Consider the following 17630-nt stretch of genomic DNA (forward strand, 5'->3'; position numbering starts at 1 on the left):
CCTACTAATTTTCCGCGTCCGGAGAAGACCCCTATGTTCAAGCCATGAGGAAATTCACGACTTCTCTCCAATGATCTTCCAAGGGAATCGCAATTCTATAGAGAGATATTTATTGACCCCTAATGATTTTGAACACATCTATATCTGATCTAGGTATCATCATGATGCTGTAGGAGATCGCGAAGCCGGTTTGTACACCGACGACTGATAACCTATCATAGTGATAGTTTCTTGCTCTTGGGGCATGAAAAGATCATTGCCGAAGCACCTACAAAAGTTCTAAGAGCTATCAGATCCGATATCTGACAAGCGCGAGACTCTTATGTGAAGCAGGTGAGTTTCGGCCTCGCTTATTTGGACACACGCCAACAAAGTGACAGCCTTCTTCCGATGACTCTCGCTTATCATCATCAAATTGGGTATTGTAACCCCATTTTCTTCATTTGGACATCACCCGGAACTGCTGAATCACCCGCATTAGAAGGCATACACGTTTCGTTTACTCGCATCCTTCAGATGTGGTCACAATGGGGTCAGAGAGTCAGGTCATGGACATTAGAAGAGGTGTCTTGCCATTAGATCTTTAGCTTTTATATGTGTTTCTGTGATATATGAACTTGAAAGTGATACTGTATCAAAAGAAGAAAAAAGAAGAAAAAATCGTATTCGTTAGAATAATACCTCTTACGATTTCAGTGACATGACCCCTGAATTCATTTGGGTAAGCCCGTAAGCCCCCTTTTAGTGGAAACGTAGAGTGACTGGGCTGGGGTTCAACGGTCATCTGTATAATGCGGCATCTTAGTTCTACAGATATACTGGTAATAAGGGGCTTTGTCTGATGAAGCCACGGACGAAAATAGTAGCAACAGTATCATACCTAGGTACCTAGGTAGTTACTTGACTCTACTTACCTACTTGAGGGGATTTATTTACAAAGTTATCACCGAGGTTTCTAACTCCAGCAACTCATTCTTAATGATACGTAATCGTCCAAGCTTCTTCGAACTTTCCTACCTGAACCATAATCTGCCGACATTGCTGCCATAGCAGAGCTTTAGGTATCTCACAGATCTTCAAAACGCCCATGTTCTATTAAGTCCCTCAGATTATACGACGACCAACGCCATCCCATAACCGCGATTTCTCAGTTAATCCCCAGCGATACAATCCCAAATTAATTAAGAAACTAGGTAGCTTGTAACCGTCTTTTTGAGTTCCTTTGTGTTCCATTGAGGAAAGGCTTGGCCCCGATTCGACTTGACTTCCAATGACTGGCTTCCTAGTCAACTACGTTAGAAAGGACAATGTTCGTTCACACGAGGTGGGCTATGTATCAAAATCGTCGCCACAGGTATTTAGAGACCTTAATTCACATCATGAGCCTAAGCTAACCTGTGTCCGATAACTTCTAGAAACCGTTCAAAATCATAATCCTAGAAGCGACACGTAGCCTGATCCTTCATGCCAGTACCGTCCATATCCTCCCACCCGTCCGAACTGCTTTCCTCCTTTTCCTCGCTATCCGAATCCCCATAATAGTTGTGGTCAAAGGGATACTTGATCTCGCCCTCCGGATTCGTAACTACGATGACTGGGACGTCCGGTGGGCTTAAGGATATAGATAGGAGTGACCATAAGCACCTTGGCAGTCTACGTACGGGGCGACCGCCGAAGGACTTAGGAGCCGTAAGAAGCCTTCCGTAGGAAGACGACCGGGATAGCCTCGCTCCTCTTCGAGAGGTGCTCGTCGACCTCTTATCCGATGAGGAGCCAACCTTACGCTGACGGGTGTGGCGCCTCGACTTTTGGGACAGCTCGCCATCTGACTTAGCCTTTGAATAGCTACTAGCATCAGAGCCTTGAAAAGCTGTGTCAGTGGTAGGTTGGAGGTCTTTAGCAGCCTCTGGCTTCTCTGCACTAGATAATTCCTTTGTGCCCCTAGTGGTAGTGAGCCCTTGGCTCTGTAGGCTACTTGGCTCACTTGCTTCCTTGTCTGGATCCTCTTGCTTATATGTTTTGTTAAAAGTGGAAGGTATTTCTTCCAAGGTGATCTCGTATTTGGCCATCGTCGAGGGTACTGGGGTTCCCCCTTGTGAAGTAGGAGCAGGAATATTGAAGTGCCCCTCACTGAGGACGGAACCAGGGCCGGTAGGCTAGTCGTTGGGCCTATCTATCTTTTGTGCTAATGTTCGTTACTTGTTGCTATTGTGACGGAGGATATTCTTGATGGATAGGGTAGAGTAGGATAGCGTCCTCCGCCTGCTGCTGAGGCTGCCAAGAAAAGAAGAGCTTCAAATGATGTTGACGGTGAGTATATCGATGGCTACGCGCATAAAGCTAGATGTATATAGTCTGTAGTCGAGATAGCTTATAATGGAAGGGAGAAGGAGAGAACAAGGGAGTGACTGTTCAGTTGATTGAATATATGACTGTATTAGAGCTCTGTTCCTAGACGAGGAGAGTGTTTGTGGAGATGAATCATCTTGACCGATTACCCCCTACCCCTTTATTTTAGAGATTATCTCTAGAGGCTGTTTTTTTTTTTTTTTGACACTCTGTCATCCCCGGATTTCGAGTAGCGAATACAACATCCTAATTCATAAAGAGAGTACTTTAAGTACATTACAACATATACTTCGCCGACCACAGTAATTTTCCGCTTTCCTACTTAGGAGAGCCCTCGGAAGCATTGGATCAGTATTTGGCCCAATTACTGGACCGCTGTCAGCATTTATCGTCTTGAGCACTACACTAAGGAGTTTAGGACCGACGGCTTATCGATGATGGGCCTGATACCAATTTAATATACCCAAAATCCGAATCTCAAGCGTAGGTCAACCGCAGTCGGAGTTCAAGATACCAAGGGTTGGAACTCGGCACTTATCAGCGGCGGAAATAGCCCACATTTCCAACCAGGGCTGTATACGTATAATATAATCCTAGGACTTTAATCAGCCATTCCTTGAGGGCAATTTGCTCGTAGAGTGCCCAATAATGTGCTCCGTAGAGTAGACTGATCATACTTTATAGCAGATGCAGAATACTCAATGCCATTTAGGCGACTAAGCTCCTAGCACATCCAAAGCTCGAAAGACTTAGGAGCCCAAGACTACCTTGCATATATGGGTTGTCTACGTAGGACTACCAGTGCCAAATTCATCAATTCCTAGGGAACATGGTCCTATCCATTATCCTATAGTGCATATTCACCGTAGGCGTAAACGCATTTCTGCCTCGCACGTACGGTAATACCAAGCACAGAAAAAGACACCGCGGTCAAGACGTACTGGGCGACTAGTTCTGAAGAGTTCTGTCACGTGAGTTGTTAGCATTGATGCTGAGGTGGGCCAAGGGAAGAGGCAATCAAATTACCCAAGATAGTCCTCCTTAATACTGCCGATAGCCCAGAGCTCACCAACTTCGGCTCGGGTACCAATAATCTTGACTCGAACCTGGGTGTTTACCTCAATGGTCGTGTCTTCGTTATTGGTGAACTGCGGAGGGGTGGCGTTAGGGTCCCACCTGACCTCATTAGGGATCAGCTAGATAGGATATGTAAGCTCCTGTTAAATAGATATGCTACTAGCTTTAGAGAAGAAGGGGGTGGGGGGGAGAGGGAGGGGCTGAACACTCACATGCGTAGAGACAAAGATTCTAAGCGGACCGGCTTCACAGAAGAATCCATGCTGATTGACGGACATGACTATGGCATCAATCTGATTTGATTAGTTCAAGTTTAGGAGAGTGGAATTATATAGCTAAGTATATGTAGAAAAAAGGTACGGGGGGGAACTTACCGTTTCGCCCTTGAAAGGTCGCCAGACCACAGCTCGGTATCCGACGGTGAACTCGGCTAGACCACTTCCCGGAAGGATACGGCCCTCGGAGATATCGAAGGTATCCATGATGGAGATGATGTAGTAACTACCGGTACATGTTCCTTCGACATCTTTGAGGAGCTTGCCCGTGACAAGTTCGTGCATATTCTTGCCAAAGTAGGATGGATGCAGGGTAACCCTACGCTCGAGATTGTAGAGAAAGAACATGGTGACAAGTCCGAGTTTGACAATTATACGACGTTATGCACCTAGGTATCGGCCGAGATGACAGTAGTAAAGGGGATCAAGAGAGATGATAGTGTGCTGATTTTAGTCACTATGGTGATTTATCGGTTATGCTCGAAATCGGCTGAGACGTAGATGCGCGGGCGCAATTGGGGGAAGGCGATGCCTGGAAGGATCTATTCAAGGGTGGCAGATGACGAGATTGAAAGAAGATCAAGTCGCAACCCGCAGTAGGTGACGAGGCGACGAGGTGATGGTGGTCCGCGCAAGCTGAGGTGGTGAGAACCTGAGCCTCAAACCTGCCTAGCGCATCTAAAGAAAAAAAAGAGAAAAAAAAATCAAGTCAGAAATCTAGGGTATCATAGAACCGTCAAGAAATGCAATAAAGAATGGATAAAAGCAGCCCTGTTCACAACTGTGCGGTGCGAAACTATGTTTTGGCTGCCGTCGTGATTGATGCGATGGCAAGAGTTGAGTAAGAAGAAACTTAAGTCGCAGCCAGCCGGAGTTCTGACGATGATAAAGAGACAAGGCGCGCGACGCGGCTAGTACCTAGTAGCAAGCTGCAGTAACAACCCTGACCTTATTTTCACCTTACCTTTCATCTTAGCGCAAACCGGGGAGTATGCCCCATTTATTTTAAGGTTTACTTATACTACTACCTAATGTACTATTAGCAGGTACAGAGGTGCCTTTCAAAAGATTTTACCATAAACCAATCCCTGTCAGCTGCAATGAACAGCTGCCAGATTGCATAACAGCTGTACCGCCAACTGCCGTGTCGCCTCGAATAAATCATCAACTTTAACTACTTATTTCTTCTGATACGCGACCTTAAAAGCTTTAAATTCAACGTATTTACGAATAATACTCGATATTCAATACTTCTAAGGAGTTTTTATTTACTTAGATCTTGAGGCGGTTGTAAATTATTAACTGGAGGTTAAGAGGTAATCGAGGGAAATGGGCGATATAATCTGCCAGCTGGCAGGTAAGAGCTTACAGCTGGTTTCGTAACTGACAAGGATTGGCGCATGGTAAAATCTTTTGAAAGGCACCTCTGTACATGTATGCGGTATTGTACAGCACCTTGTAGGTCCTACACTGCTACAATGCAGGCAATATCTCTGGTTCGGTTCAGTGCAGCATAACAACTGACGACGATTCTGAACTCCAATGTCTGTAGAGCTGACCTAGCTAACGTAAAAACGTGCATTGTTACCTTCTAGGTGCTTAGCAGTATTTTTTCAGATCAATCCAAGTATATGTACCTGTGTACCTACTTCGTAATGTATGTACTAGGTAGGTACATATATGCATACATATACCTAACATTACCTACCTACATAGTAGGTACCTAACATTGAATGTATCTAGGTATGCTTTACCTAGTGGCTTCCATTTATGTTTATGCTGATTCTCTAACAATGTTGAGCTTCAAGTTCGTTCGGCAGGTATGTACCTAGAAAATGTATTGCCCAGTGGTATTGCCCCACTTCTACCGCTCCTCACTTTCCGTTATGACCGACAATTAAAAAAGATTATGTACTTGGGTACATGACCGCTACTACTACGATATCTCGAACTCTTTCACATTTCAATATTGATCACCACTTTTCTTCCCTCTCCCCTATGTGGGTGCCCGTAATAAACACGCCTATCGTCACCGGCACTTTCTTCCCATATTCGATATCCTCTTGCTTGTCACCATGACGCTCAATCTCGAAAGACAACTCATTATCGTAAGCATATAGCATAGGTAAACCATTGCGCGATCGCGTATCTAAATGCTGACCAAATGTTTCCAGTATGGCGTCTACCACCGGAATGAGGCCAACATGGCGTTACATATGATATGTGTTCCTTTAATCCTATTCTCTGGGTTTGCATTGGTATGTCGGATACATCAGTCTCTGTCCTTGCCGTCCCCATCGCGTGAACATTGTTAACGGGCAGAACCATTTGTCGCAGGCCGCAAACACGGGCACGCTCATTCCTCTACCCACGATCTTAACGATACCCCATCTCGACCTTAACCTTGGTACATTGGCTGCTTTCATATGGGCCAGCCTCTACGTCCTGCTCGAACCAGTTGCCGGAACTATCCTGGGTCTAATATGTCTCGGGGCAGCCGCGTACACGAATAAGGCCCTTTCCGAAGATCCGGGTTTGACAAACCGAGTTGCCATTGCCATACAAGGGACATGTTGGCTTCTTCAACTGTCCGGACACGGTATTTTTGATGGCCGAAAGCTGTCCCAGTTTTTGGGTAACTGGTCCCAAGCCATCTTTCTGTCGCCCCTTTTCGTCTGGCTCGAGCTTCTATTCAAATTCGGTTACCGAAGAGAGTTACAAGACCGTATTGGAAAAGCCATTCAAGCCGAGAGTGACAAACAGAAATAGCGAGAGAAAAAAAATGGGAAGATTCAATGAACGAGATGGATCGATAGGGAAATCCACATCAACGACAGTCTTCTCTGTCTAGTATGGGAAAGAAGGAAGAATGGCCGGCATAACCAATGTCATATCTTTGCACACCCAAGATAAGATGGATGCTGCTTATAATGTAGGCTCAGGAGTCAGTTCACTTGCTGGGCCGGTAATCTTCATCTAGTAGAGCTATTAGCTGATGACATATACGTAGCATAGCCACTTCGCAGACAAGCAAGCGGTTCTTGCTAAATTAGGTGGATCGAGAAATTATTCTCAACTATCTCTCCCCTTAACCAATACCCTTTCATCTCCGACACAGATGTATATAGAGTTAGAGGAGCGGTATACCAAAATATATACCTAGCTTAGGCTAATCACCTGAACCAGTATATTACAACGACCAAACCAAGAAATCATATATTGTATAAATTGGATTGAACTAATCTGATCTAGATTTGATCGGGTATCAACTTATTTACGGTGTATACATGTACGTATGCAAATATCAACAATTCCCATATGTTACTCATCTGTGTTTATATAACCCGAAAGTCTTAGGGAATCTTTTAATTGGAAACTTACTAGATGAAGATGGGATGGTACAGAGGTCAAATGGTGTTAGAATTAGGTATATTCGATTCACCTTCTATTAGCGGCCGACACGTCATTGGTCAACCTCTTCGAATCTTGGCACATGAAACTGACATCGCTAATAGCTGAGTCTGGACTGGACGGTGCGATTCTCATCATCTTACGCAGCCCCGAATTCCTCAACTCTTCCGTGATGTGGCTGCATTTTTTCTTCTTCGGCGGCGGTCTAGGCAGTCGTTCTATCCTCTCGAAATCTGGACCAGGGTTCCTGAGAGCGTTTAGATACACTTGATACGCCGGTAGCGGTATAGAGTCAGGAGGCGGCTTTGAAGGGCTGTTGCTGTAAACCTGCCCTGCATTTTGAGGCAAGCCCCGGTGTTCGTTGGATAACTCTGACCTTAGTAGTTCGATAGGTCGTGGTATAGATGGCAAAGGTTTGCGAGAAATCGAGTATTGCTTTGACTCCGGCCAACTACCTCCAGCATTGTACCTTATCCGCGGACGCGGTGATTTAGGAGGAGGCTCTGGGGCAGGTGACATAGGTGATCCATTTCCGGTAACATCCCTACGATTTCGGTAGCGATTCGTTGGTACTGAGCTTGCTGGTCCCCGGGGAAGCTGTGAGTGACCTAGGACAAAAGTTTTGTCTTCAGGATCACGACGGGTATACTTATGGGTATGTTTCGACTTCTGCTTCGGGCTTCGCTCGTGCACTTGCGACACTCGCGGCTTTTTTTCTCTTTTGGCGGTTTTATGCGAGCAATATTTCGGGGCGGACGGCTTGTTCGACGGCGAAGAACTCGTCTGTAGCGCCGCCTCCCTTGTTCGGCTATATGTTTTTTTCTTCGCTAACATCTCTGGATGGTGATATAGTTCAGGTACCCATACACTATGTATGGTATCCATTGTTACATTTCTACACTTGTGCTTGCCATGCTCGACACAAGCCTCTAGTTCAGGTGATTCAGCTGCCTGTCTACGTTTCTCGCGGTATTTCTTAAAGGGGCGACGGAAGTCATTGTCTAGGTCCGGTCGAAAGACTTTTATCGCGCCCTCACCAACGTATTTAGCCCGAAGCTGGTCAACTCTGATACTACATTCGGCGCAAAAGGGTCTTGGGTCTGAATGATGAGGGATGAGATGGCCGCAGTGTTTCTTATTCTTGACGTTGCCGTACAATAGGCGGCCAAGGAATCCCTTCGCAGAGCTCTGTTGTTTGTAGTATGTAGGGCAGTTGATGAGCTTTCTAGATGTGTGGTTACATTCGGTATATTCCTGACTCCAGTCGTGACACATGATGGAAGATTTCTATTAAGTTTCTGCATTTCCATGCCAACTTTGGCCTCGAAATTATTGAACGTGGCTAATCGCCCTGTCAGGGGAATCTCCACTCCGACTACAGAATATGTCAAAATGGGCAATGTGGAATATGATTTTGTTAGTTCCGCGCGCCTATTTGCGCGGATAGGCAATACAGTCGGTCCTTAAGTACAACCAGGCAACTGAACGCCTTCGAAGACCTTTCGAGAACGTGCTTGTCGAGAGATAACACTAAGCAGCTTCCCAAGGACAATGAAAGTCATTGTTTAGAATTCTTTTAAGTATGCAGCCTTTCGAATAGACAATAATCTATGATGTTTCAAATAAAGCAGTAGAGAAAAGAATGGTGCCATCCTGCTTGTTCTCGCTGGCGCGTGGCCAAGATCATCCTATTCGAGTATAATGATCGCCATCTCGTTGTTCGTCAACAAGAGCATTGTTCGTGAACAATGATGAGATAGGCGTAGGTATATAAGCGGATTAGCCTAGCCGCGATACCATTCATTTCCCTTTTCTGCACAAACTCATTAGGATTCGCACGCTATCTTCTCAGAGATAGCGTGGTTTTGTATTGACGTTCGAAAAGCTTTGGTTTAGCTGTGAGAAATGGGGTGCTTCGGTATCTTCAGTCTTCTGCGGAAGAAGAGTAAGCGGTCTCTATCCACGCAAGACCGCCAGCAGGGGGTCTGTACTGTTCCCAATGTACCCGTACAAGCTTACCAACCTCAGGGGCGGACAAAAGTTTATGAAAGTTCCCGGTTCCGGATGGTAAGAAATGATGTTAGGATATCGCGAACTATTCACCGTTCTCCCCAGAGGATTCTTATTAGATCCGAAGCCGAACCTAGACGTTCAAGATTACCTCGTCGATTGTCAGACGATTCTAGTAGCTCTAATGTGGTAAGAGATGGACAAGAGCCTCGTAAGACTCGAACTCAGAGTCGAAAGCCTTGGTGGGACTCAACCTACGAGGAACTTCGCGATGAGTTCGATAGCTGTCGAGCAAAGGCACCCCATATTGACGTAGACTTTCTCTGGCAGGACAGACGTGACAGTCTGGAAGAAGAGTCCATCCTTGCCGCTAGAGGGCAAATTTCCTCTCAAGTACGACCTCGAAGGGGCTGCAAGGAAGACTGCCTATGTTCTCGTTGCTTTGCTCGGCTTTTCAAGGAACACAAGGAACACAAGAAACAATCGGTTAGCTCGGATGATATCAAGCTGCCGCAGAATTCCCCAAAGCCGTCCAAAATCCCAGGACCTGTTATGAGTACGAGGAGAGATTCCAATTCTTCGAGCCGCTCTTCTAGAGCGTCTTCTAGAGCGTCTTCAAGAAGTGCCAGCCCGAGCCGTACTGACTAGCAGACATCCAAACACAGGATGTACAGTGTCAGTCGAAGCATGAGAGGGGAAAGTGAGCACAAAAGGCCAGTCAGATGTTGTCAGATATTCGGAAGATGATAATTTCTTCTGTAAGTAATTCATGATTTCAATTTTTCCATTTCTTCCATATTCTATTTTGGGACCCGGAAAAGTTTGTTGCTGTTTTACCTTTGTTTACTCTGTTTACATCCTTTATTGCAGGTAGAAAAGTACTACTAGAAGTTAAGTATTAATCGAATTTCATACAAAATTAATTGGAGATGTGATAGTGTTTTATGACAATATTGAATTGTAATTTCTCTTAGGTACTACTACCCAGTAAGACATCGTCTACCTAGTATGTTATAGCTACCTAGGTACCTAGTTACCATGTTTAGGTAGGTAGGTATGGAAATTTTATCGTAAATTTACTTGCTAGGCCTAACTACCTAAATAGGTAGGCTAGTTAAAGCAAAGTTACTCTCTCAAGTCCACTTGTTACTCGATAGAAAAAAAGAAGAAAAAAGCTGATCAAAATGCACAACCACTGTCAACGGACATCAAAGTCCTCATGATTAATACAAAGAAATTATAAAGATTGACACGGATTAGTACAAAAAGATGTTTAACTTGATTTATTGGGTGTACAGTACACTGACGCCATGCAAAATAATTCTGAAGTCCCCAAAAGCAAAGGATGCTTTGACAGCATTGAAACCCTAACAGTCCTTACAAGGCTGGAACGGGTCACCGAACTTTTCCCAGTGCCTCCTCCATCTCACCCATCATTACCCCCAGGCTACTTCCTATGACTGGCTTCTTGTGGCACGCTTGTTAACCTCCGCCTTCACATTCTCGGCACCAGTTGAGACAGCCTCGGCGGCCTTGTCCTTGGCTTCCTTGACCTTCTCCTTAGCATCAGTGCCAGCCTTCTTGGCGGCCTCTGGTGCGCTACCTCCCATGGTGAAGATACCAACAAGGGATATGATGAGGACGATCAGGCCACCGACGGTAGTCGGTACCTCAGGGACGAACTTCATAGCCTGGATGGGGTCGTTCGCGGCGATGGTTAAGAATAGATCCAACTTCTCCTTAACGTAGAGAACAGGGTCATCCAAGAATTTAAGGTCCGAGGGAGACTTAGGCTTGTCATCCGCCTTAGGTTTCTCAGCGTCTTCAAGTGCCTTCTCAACGGCAACCTTCTTGAAGAAAGTCTCGTTGGCCAACTTCTCTGCCTCCTCAACGGAGTGGCCAATGTAGATGTTGTCGAAGAGAATGTCACTCTGCATAGTCCAGAGCTCAAAACCGATCTATACCAACACATTAGTTACATATGTCTTGAGAGAAAAGATGAGTTATAGTCACTTACAGCACCAATGGGTTCGAGGTTGGCAGGGTTCTTGTCCTCGAAGTAGTCGGGGTTTGCAATCTTGCGGGGAGCCCAAACACCCTTGTAAGCAGGGTTGTCGATGTAAGGCGCAGTCCACTTGCCCTTGTAGTCGGGGTTCTTCTTCATGGGCTTAGTCCAGGGGCCACATCCAGAAGCGTCGGCACACTTGGGGTTGGGAACGGTAGGGGGGACCCAGTCACCATCCTCTTCGTCGTCCCAGTCTTCAGGCTTCTGAGCCTCGGGGTCGGGAACGGTGAGAGGTTCCTCCTCAAGCCAGTCCTCGGGCATAGTAGCCTCCTCATCAACAATCTCGAATGGAGCATCCTCGTCCCAGTCCTCGGGCTTCTTAGCCTCGGGGTCAGGGATACGAGACTCGTCAACCCAGTCTTCGGGTTTCTTGTCATCAGGGTCATCGATCTCCTTTTCGGGGTTGACAGCCGGCGCGAACTGGTCGAAAAAGCTGCCGTCGCGGACACTCTCGCCACCTCTTTTGACGGTGAATGTGTTGTTGGGCTGGATGATCAAGGTGTAGAGCTCGGAAGTCTTGGAGATAGTGGCCTGAGGAGCAGCCATCATATGCTTCTCCTCATATTCACCAGTCTTGGGGTTCTTGTGGTTGAAGATAAAGTGAACCTTATTGGTAGCACCGCACTTGTCGGGGCCGAACATGATGACGTACGGCGTGGCGTTGCTGAACTCATCCTGGTGGAGAGCCTTGGTATCTCGGAGGAGCTTTAGGTAGGCACCACCGCACTCAAGTCCCTCTGGAGGCCAATGTATTAGAAACATGATATCATGACGTCGTCTGGATCAATCGACTTACTCTGAAGCTTGACTTCGTACTGGACGACCAAAGTCTTTCCCTTAGGGTCGATCTTCTTGGGGAACTTGGCGGAGATGGCATGATGGGCGGCGGGATTCTTGACGACGAGACCTTTGTCACCCTCAATGCCCTTGTATTTGTAAGGTTCCTCAACCGACCACTCGCCAACGTAAGCCCATTCCTCTTCCTGACCCTTCGTGTCCTTCTTGGCGTGAGAAGGTTTCCATCGTGACTCCCAGTCATCGGTGAATTGCTCTAGGAAAGGAGCTTTTATGGTGGTGGGCTGCGAAGACAAAGACATTAGTCAGGGTCTATATGTAAATCGACAACATTGCCAATTGGACGAAAGAAGCTATAAGATTAAGAGTGTATATACTTACAGTGAAGGTGGGCACCTCGACAGCGGCGGAAGAGGATGATTCTGCACTGTCAACCTTAGAGGCATCATCGGCATAGACGCCGGTGGCCAGAAGGGCAGCCGCAATAGCAGAGTTCAGCTTCATAGTGAAAAGCTAGCAACACTTTGCTTTGATCTCTTACTTGTCTCTCTTAGTCTCTTCCGTCCAAACGAGGTTGAATGGAGAGTGTTGTTGAGAAAGAACTCCCAGAGCTCGACGAGAAAAAAAATAAGAAGGAAAAGATGGGCACGGAAAGAAGCAATTGCAAATGTTCGTCGTGAACTTTTAATTATTGGCTGGACCTTCCAAGTCAAACGTGGCCTAAAGTCAGTACGTACCTTTTTCGGCGAGCTAGCTCCGTCCTTTGATTGGCTAGAAGCTCGGGATCAAAAAATGTAGGTACCTAGGTCCACGGGTACATTAGAGTGCGGGGATATCGATAGAATCTCTAGGAAATCTCCAGCTATCCGTTCTCTGAAATACATCAATACGTAAGGCTAAGATACAGGTTACCATCAGACTGTGCCGTAACTTTATTCACTTCTAGGTACCTTAGTCGGCAGGTAGGTAGCCTGTACTAAAGGTGAGTTGACATGAATACTGAAGTATGTACTGGCTTTCACTATTAACTCCAGATGTCATTAAGTGTTATGAATGTGTATTATGGCCACAAAAATTGCTCACTTTATAATGTAGAAAGTGATGAAATCTGTCAACAAGCTATCACTAAAGGTAGTGTTACGTTGTACTGTTTATTATCTGGGTTATTATGCCATTATCTAAATAGGTAGGTTTTCAATTATCCCTGGACAACGTTAATCATGGTAGCTTTGATGAATACCTATGTCCCTAGGTAGATATCCACCTATAATTCCTATAGACACACGTCAACTCGTAGTCATATCCACCTGGGCATATTTGACACAGATACTCAGAAATCTTAACATGGCAAGTTCAATTGACTCTGTTGAATTATAGAACTGTGCATCGACAAGTTTATGGGACAACTGCCGCTCTGGTATCGATATCTACCTTAGATACCTAGGTACCTACTAGGTATGAGGTACACACTTGTAGACACATACTATATAGTAGGTACCTAGTACTTACTAACTGACTTAGGTAGTACCTCCTTCTATCCAACCTTGAAGCTTGCGTGCTCTACTATATAAGTGGGGAATAGGATTTGGGTTATGATACTTGACTTTAGCCTCATCAGCTTTATTTGCTAATAAATCAATTTGTCTTTTTCCTCCCAGTCAACTTCCTTTTACTATATCTTACTCTCCTCCTCTCCGAAAAGGCCACCCTGGCCTAATCTTATCAGTCGGGCTTAACGTACTCTGGCATTCTAGGTATAGTTGTTTGGTATATTAGGGAAACCCGAAGTAACGAAGAAGGAGGGGAAAATGAGTGACGACCATCATATAACCTCCGACAATCCTGACCACCCGGCCAACCTCATCCCATCTCTATGCGCCAAATTTTGGACATTAGGTTGGGTCACAGGTACGGGAGGAGGATGCTCTATTCGCAACGAGTAAGGCTCACTCTTTCTCTTTTGCCATGACTTCTATGGCAAATCCAACCCGTCAACATGATATCTCTCATATTTTCTTGTTGCTTATTACTTCTTATTCTTTATTTCCCTATTTCCTTGTTGTTAATCATGTAGCAACAACTGTCCGTATAAATAAAGGCTCATTCTCTCATACTGTGTGTTCTAGTGACCTGGTCTATATCGCACCATCTGGCGTCCAGAAGGAGCTCATGAAGCACACTGATATATATGTGCTCGCCCTGTCTAAGCAGACGGATCTCAAGAATCGCGTCTATTTGCGCTCTCCACCTTGCGGCAGACCTTCCCAATGCACACCGCTGTTCCTGGCCGCCTTCACCAAGCGGGGGGCCGGCTGCTGTATCCATACACATTCGCATTGGGCCGTGCTGGTCACCCTACTCCTGGAGACCCAGGGCCCCGGCAAGGACAAGCTGTTCGAGATCAACAACATCGAGCAAATCAAAGGTTTTGGCAAGGGTTTCCAGAAGCAGGGTAACCTAGGTTATCATGATACGCTCCGCATTCCGGTGATCGAGAACACGGCCCACGAGGAAGATCTCACTGAGTTTCTAGAAGAAGCTATGGAAAAATACCCGGATACCTACGCCGTCCTAGTCCGTAGGCACGGAGTTTACGTCTGGGGCGATAACGTCCACAAAGCAAAGACCATGTGTGAAAGGTAAATAGCTCCCCACCGTAGATCAACGGAGCCAGCTTATCTGATCATGATCGTCCTGACAGTCTCGACTATCTTTTCCAACTGGCGGTGGAAATGAAACAGCTTGGTTTACCATGGCTCAGCGACGTGCCAGTAGTTGTGCCCACTTCGCAACGGTCATGATTCAACTAATCAGAATTTAAACATGATGTGGCAGCACTCGAGACGGAACATACAAAACAAGGCAAATTGGCCATCAACTGGAGAATTATATTCGCGTCTATGTAGCGTGATTACGTAGACAATTAATATTGACGTCCCAAGGTATTAATAATGACATTTTCCGTTCACCACTTTTGCGCCCGCTATTAAAATATCGTCCAACATATAGCATTATGATACTGATACTGGTCCCATCCTATTATCCATAGCGTCCACATTCATTACTCACTTAGCCACCCCTACTTATAGGGCAAGGAAAGCAGCTAGGAAGGAGAAAAGCCCGATGCCGGAACCGACAGGGGAGAAGAGCATATCAGCAGCGGCTGATGAGCTGGAGGTAGAGGAAGCCGAGTTGGCAGAGCCGGATCCGGAAGCAGCGACAGTGCTCGAGAAGGAGGTGACGAAGGTCGATCCGTCAGAAGTGACAGTCGACTTGACCTGGGTGACGCTAGGGGTGGCGGTGGCGCCGCTACCGCTGGCACCGGTGCTAGATGCGAGGTTGGGGGTTCCAGTGGTGGTGTAGTAGTATTGGGCAATGCAATCGTTAACGCAGTTGGCGTAGTTGAGGTTATCGGTGGCGGTGCCGTTGCCCTGAGGGCAGGCGGCAACACATTCCGTGGTCTTGTTCACGTTCTGGGTGTCAGGGCTGGGTACAGCAATGCACTTGGCTTGGCAGTTGACATCTTCAGCGGAGCCTGTTTTGCTGGGTTAGTTGTCGATCTTGGAAAGCTACCCATAATTATTACTTACATGCTTTGAGGCAGTCGGTTATGGCAGCCTGGGCCGAGCTCTGAGCAGGATCGATGCTGACGGAGGTGAGAGAACCAACATCGACGGAGGTAGACGCGGCAACGGTCGACGAGGCACCGGATGCGGCAGAGGTGATGGAGGAGACGTCAGACGCAACTGAGGACTCGGCAGAAGACACAGCAGAAGCGGTCTCGGACTGGGCGCTCGCAACAGCGGCAAAGAGGCCGACGACAGCTACGGAGAAACGCATGTTGGCGGTTATTTGTACAGCTCGTGTTGATACAATTAGATATTAGGCGACTATTGTACGAGGAATGTTGGAACGAGTGTGGAACGAGTGTAGAACGAAGCCTTCAAGCTAGTTGATTCAGAAATGAGCGAGCGACGAAGTCTTTAAAGACAAAAGCGAACGGGGAAAGACAAGGGAAAGAACCAAAATATCAACGACCTTGGGTAAGCCTCTATTTAACAAGAAATGAATGCGAGACGGGTCTCTGTTAGCGTGCCTGGGGAAAGCCTGCTTTGCAGCTTGGGATCGCTTAAGATCGCCGCTGGTCGGCTGGACTAGGGGCAGATCCAACTGATCCAAGCACCAAGAAGAGCGCTGAGCGCTAAGACGCCTCCATACCTCGTCATTGAGCTGTCCAATTTTTCGTGTCTGCCGTCGCGTTGCCATGCATGACCACTCAGACCGTCCAATCTGAGCCAAGCAGGATATGCTCTGCCTTGGTTGGTTGGCCCGGGTTCCCAAGCCGGACCGGGGGTGTAGCTAAATTGCTGATGAGATGGCATTGTATCTGCCAAGCCTCAAGGTACAATTAAAATTACGACCTACTTTCTATGCAACGACCCCAGACTGCCCAGAGAGGTTATCACAGCAATCTTGATCAGATCGAGACTCGAATCACCTGGTACACTTAGTAGATATTGCAACAATAGAATTGGACTCTTAATAGAAGAAAAAACAGAGCCAAAAGACGTTAATTGACGGGACACCTGATTATAGTATGAGAATTCGATCCATTGAACCGTTCGCTGTCAAGACTGTTTACAGCATAGCAGCATAGGTACATACCTACCTACCTAGGGAGGCAAGGGAAGAAAAAAAAAAAAAAAAAAAAAAAAGGGGGTGATCCAATTTTGGCATTGCTAGGGTCTGATCGGACCACCTATTCGCTGTATGGAGAAAAGAGAAAGAAAGAGAAAAAAAGAAAAAGAAAAGGAACAATAGTTGGATACATAGGTATTACTAGATGGTAATATCATCTCAAACACATCATGTTGTGTCTTACAAACATTGATCTTTTTTCGGAATAGAAATTTCACCTGCTATGTATCACCAACCTGACCGAAGTCCACATGTAGAAATGAAGAAAGATTTTACACATAAATAAAAAGTTGTCGTATAAATGAGACCTGCGGAGTTATACAATGGTTGTCTTCTGACCCTTTCCAAATTCCAATAATACCTAATATTATTGTTTACCTTGTGTTGGTCTACATAGTACAGTGTAAATACGTGCATACCTACCGTAGGTAAATTTTTATATGCTGTGATTTTACATCATAGGAGCAGCGTTATCACAAGGTCAGACATGGGTATTGAATTTTCACAGCTGTCTGCCGAGACTCGAGGGGAGTTGACCCGCCTGCCTACTTGTCGCTATCCAACTTTGGGAAAAGTATCGTCGTCGGCTACCTACACTTACCTTGCCAGCTCGCCGCCTATGACCTCAAGTTCGAGAAGTAGCTAGAAAAAATCCCGTCTAGTTCGTTAAACGTGCAGGCGTGCAGGCGTGCAGGCGTGGTACAATGCCGTTAGCCAGTAGTCTAAAATCGGGTGCGGCGAAGGTGTGGCATTAGTGGTATTCACCATTCAGAAACCCAGAGAGAATACGAGGTGCGATCTTCTCCGATGCGTTTCGAACTGACGCTGTCCAATGCCGTCTTATCGTATTCCATTGCCATGTGGCGAACTCAGTCATCGCTCCGAAAGAGTGGCTCAGCAAGCTAGCTGGCTTCTATTCTGTAGTAGCTGGTAGCGGTGAATTGGAATGT

At 46.2% G+C, this 17630-nt stretch overlaps 8 protein-coding genes across 8 annotated transcripts; 3 read left to right on the forward strand and 5 right to left on the reverse strand.

Moving 5' to 3' along the window:
• Positions 1–1436: 1436 nt before the first annotated feature.
• GGS22DRAFT_195497 (uncharacterized protein) lies at positions 1437–2069 on the reverse strand (the record flags this gene model as incomplete). The annotated part of the gene is made up of 1 exon (XM_047965675.1): positions 1437–2069. One exon carries the CDS (start codon positions 2067–2069, stop codon positions 1437–1439), a length of 633 nt encoding a protein of 210 aa, XP_047816538.1.
• Positions 2070–3371: 1302 nt separating this feature from the next.
• Positions 3372–4049, reverse strand: GGS22DRAFT_190686 (RNA polymerase Rpb7-like domain-containing protein; the record flags this gene model as incomplete). The annotated part of the gene is made up of 3 exons (XM_047965014.1): positions 3372–3545; positions 3639–3719; positions 3801–4049. The coding sequence occupies 3 exons, from the start codon at positions 4047–4049 to the stop codon at positions 3372–3374; spliced, it is 504 nt and encodes a 167-aa protein (XP_047816539.1).
• A 1473-nt stretch (positions 4050–5522) lies between these two features.
• GGS22DRAFT_39582 (DUF962-domain-containing protein) lies at positions 5523–6744 on the forward strand. Its single transcript, XM_047966972.1, has 3 exons — positions 5523–5809; positions 5876–5959; positions 6039–6744. The coding sequence occupies exons 1-3, from the start codon at positions 5777–5779 to the stop codon at positions 6468–6470; spliced, it is 549 nt and encodes a 182-aa protein (XP_047816540.1). The 5' UTR covers positions 5523–5776; the 3' UTR covers positions 6471–6744.
• GGS22DRAFT_195500 (uncharacterized protein) lies at positions 6730–8702 on the reverse strand. Its single transcript, XM_047965676.1, has one exon. The coding sequence runs from the start codon at positions 8385–8387 to the stop codon at positions 7140–7142; it is 1248 nt and encodes a 415-aa protein (XP_047816541.1). The 5' UTR covers positions 8388–8702; the 3' UTR covers positions 6730–7139.
• Positions 8412–9908, forward strand: GGS22DRAFT_168548 (uncharacterized protein). The gene has a single exon (XM_047962178.1). It carries the CDS (start codon positions 9018–9020, stop codon positions 9768–9770), a length of 753 nt encoding a protein of 250 aa, XP_047816542.1. The 5' UTR covers positions 8412–9017; the 3' UTR covers positions 9771–9908.
• A 197-nt stretch (positions 9909–10105) lies between these two features.
• On the reverse strand, positions 10106–12683 carry GGS22DRAFT_168550 (calreticulin precursor). The gene is made up of 4 exons (XM_047962179.1): positions 12364–12683; positions 11984–12266; positions 11140–11924; positions 10106–11080 (listed from the first exon to the last, which is right to left on the reverse strand). The coding sequence occupies exons 1-4, from the start codon at positions 12484–12486 to the stop codon at positions 10577–10579; spliced, it is 1695 nt and encodes a 564-aa protein (XP_047816543.1). The 5' UTR covers positions 12487–12683; the 3' UTR covers positions 10106–10576.
• Positions 12684–13525: 842 nt separating this feature from the next.
• Positions 13526–14847, forward strand: GGS22DRAFT_168551 (Methylthioribulose-1-phosphate dehydratase). The gene is made up of 3 exons (XM_047962180.1): positions 13526–13921; positions 14109–14621; positions 14684–14847. Exons 1-3 carry the CDS (start codon positions 13791–13793, stop codon positions 14781–14783), a joined length of 744 nt encoding a protein of 247 aa, XP_047816544.1. The 5' UTR covers positions 13526–13790; the 3' UTR covers positions 14784–14847.
• A 218-nt stretch (positions 14848–15065) lies between these two features.
• GGS22DRAFT_190692 (uncharacterized protein) lies at positions 15066–15822 on the reverse strand (the record flags this gene model as incomplete). The annotated part of the gene is made up of 2 exons (XM_047965015.1): positions 15066–15517; positions 15573–15822. 2 exons carry the CDS (start codon positions 15820–15822, stop codon positions 15066–15068), a joined length of 702 nt encoding a protein of 233 aa, XP_047816545.1.
• Positions 15823–17630: the final 1808 nt, after the last annotated feature.

This window comes from Annulohypoxylon maeteangense (genome assembly GCF_022496945.1).
Source record: "Annulohypoxylon maeteangense strain CBS 123835 unplaced genomic scaffold GGS22scaffold_14, whole genome shotgun sequence".
Taxonomy (NCBI): Eukaryota; Fungi; Ascomycota; class Sordariomycetes; order Xylariales; family Hypoxylaceae; genus Annulohypoxylon; species Annulohypoxylon maeteangense.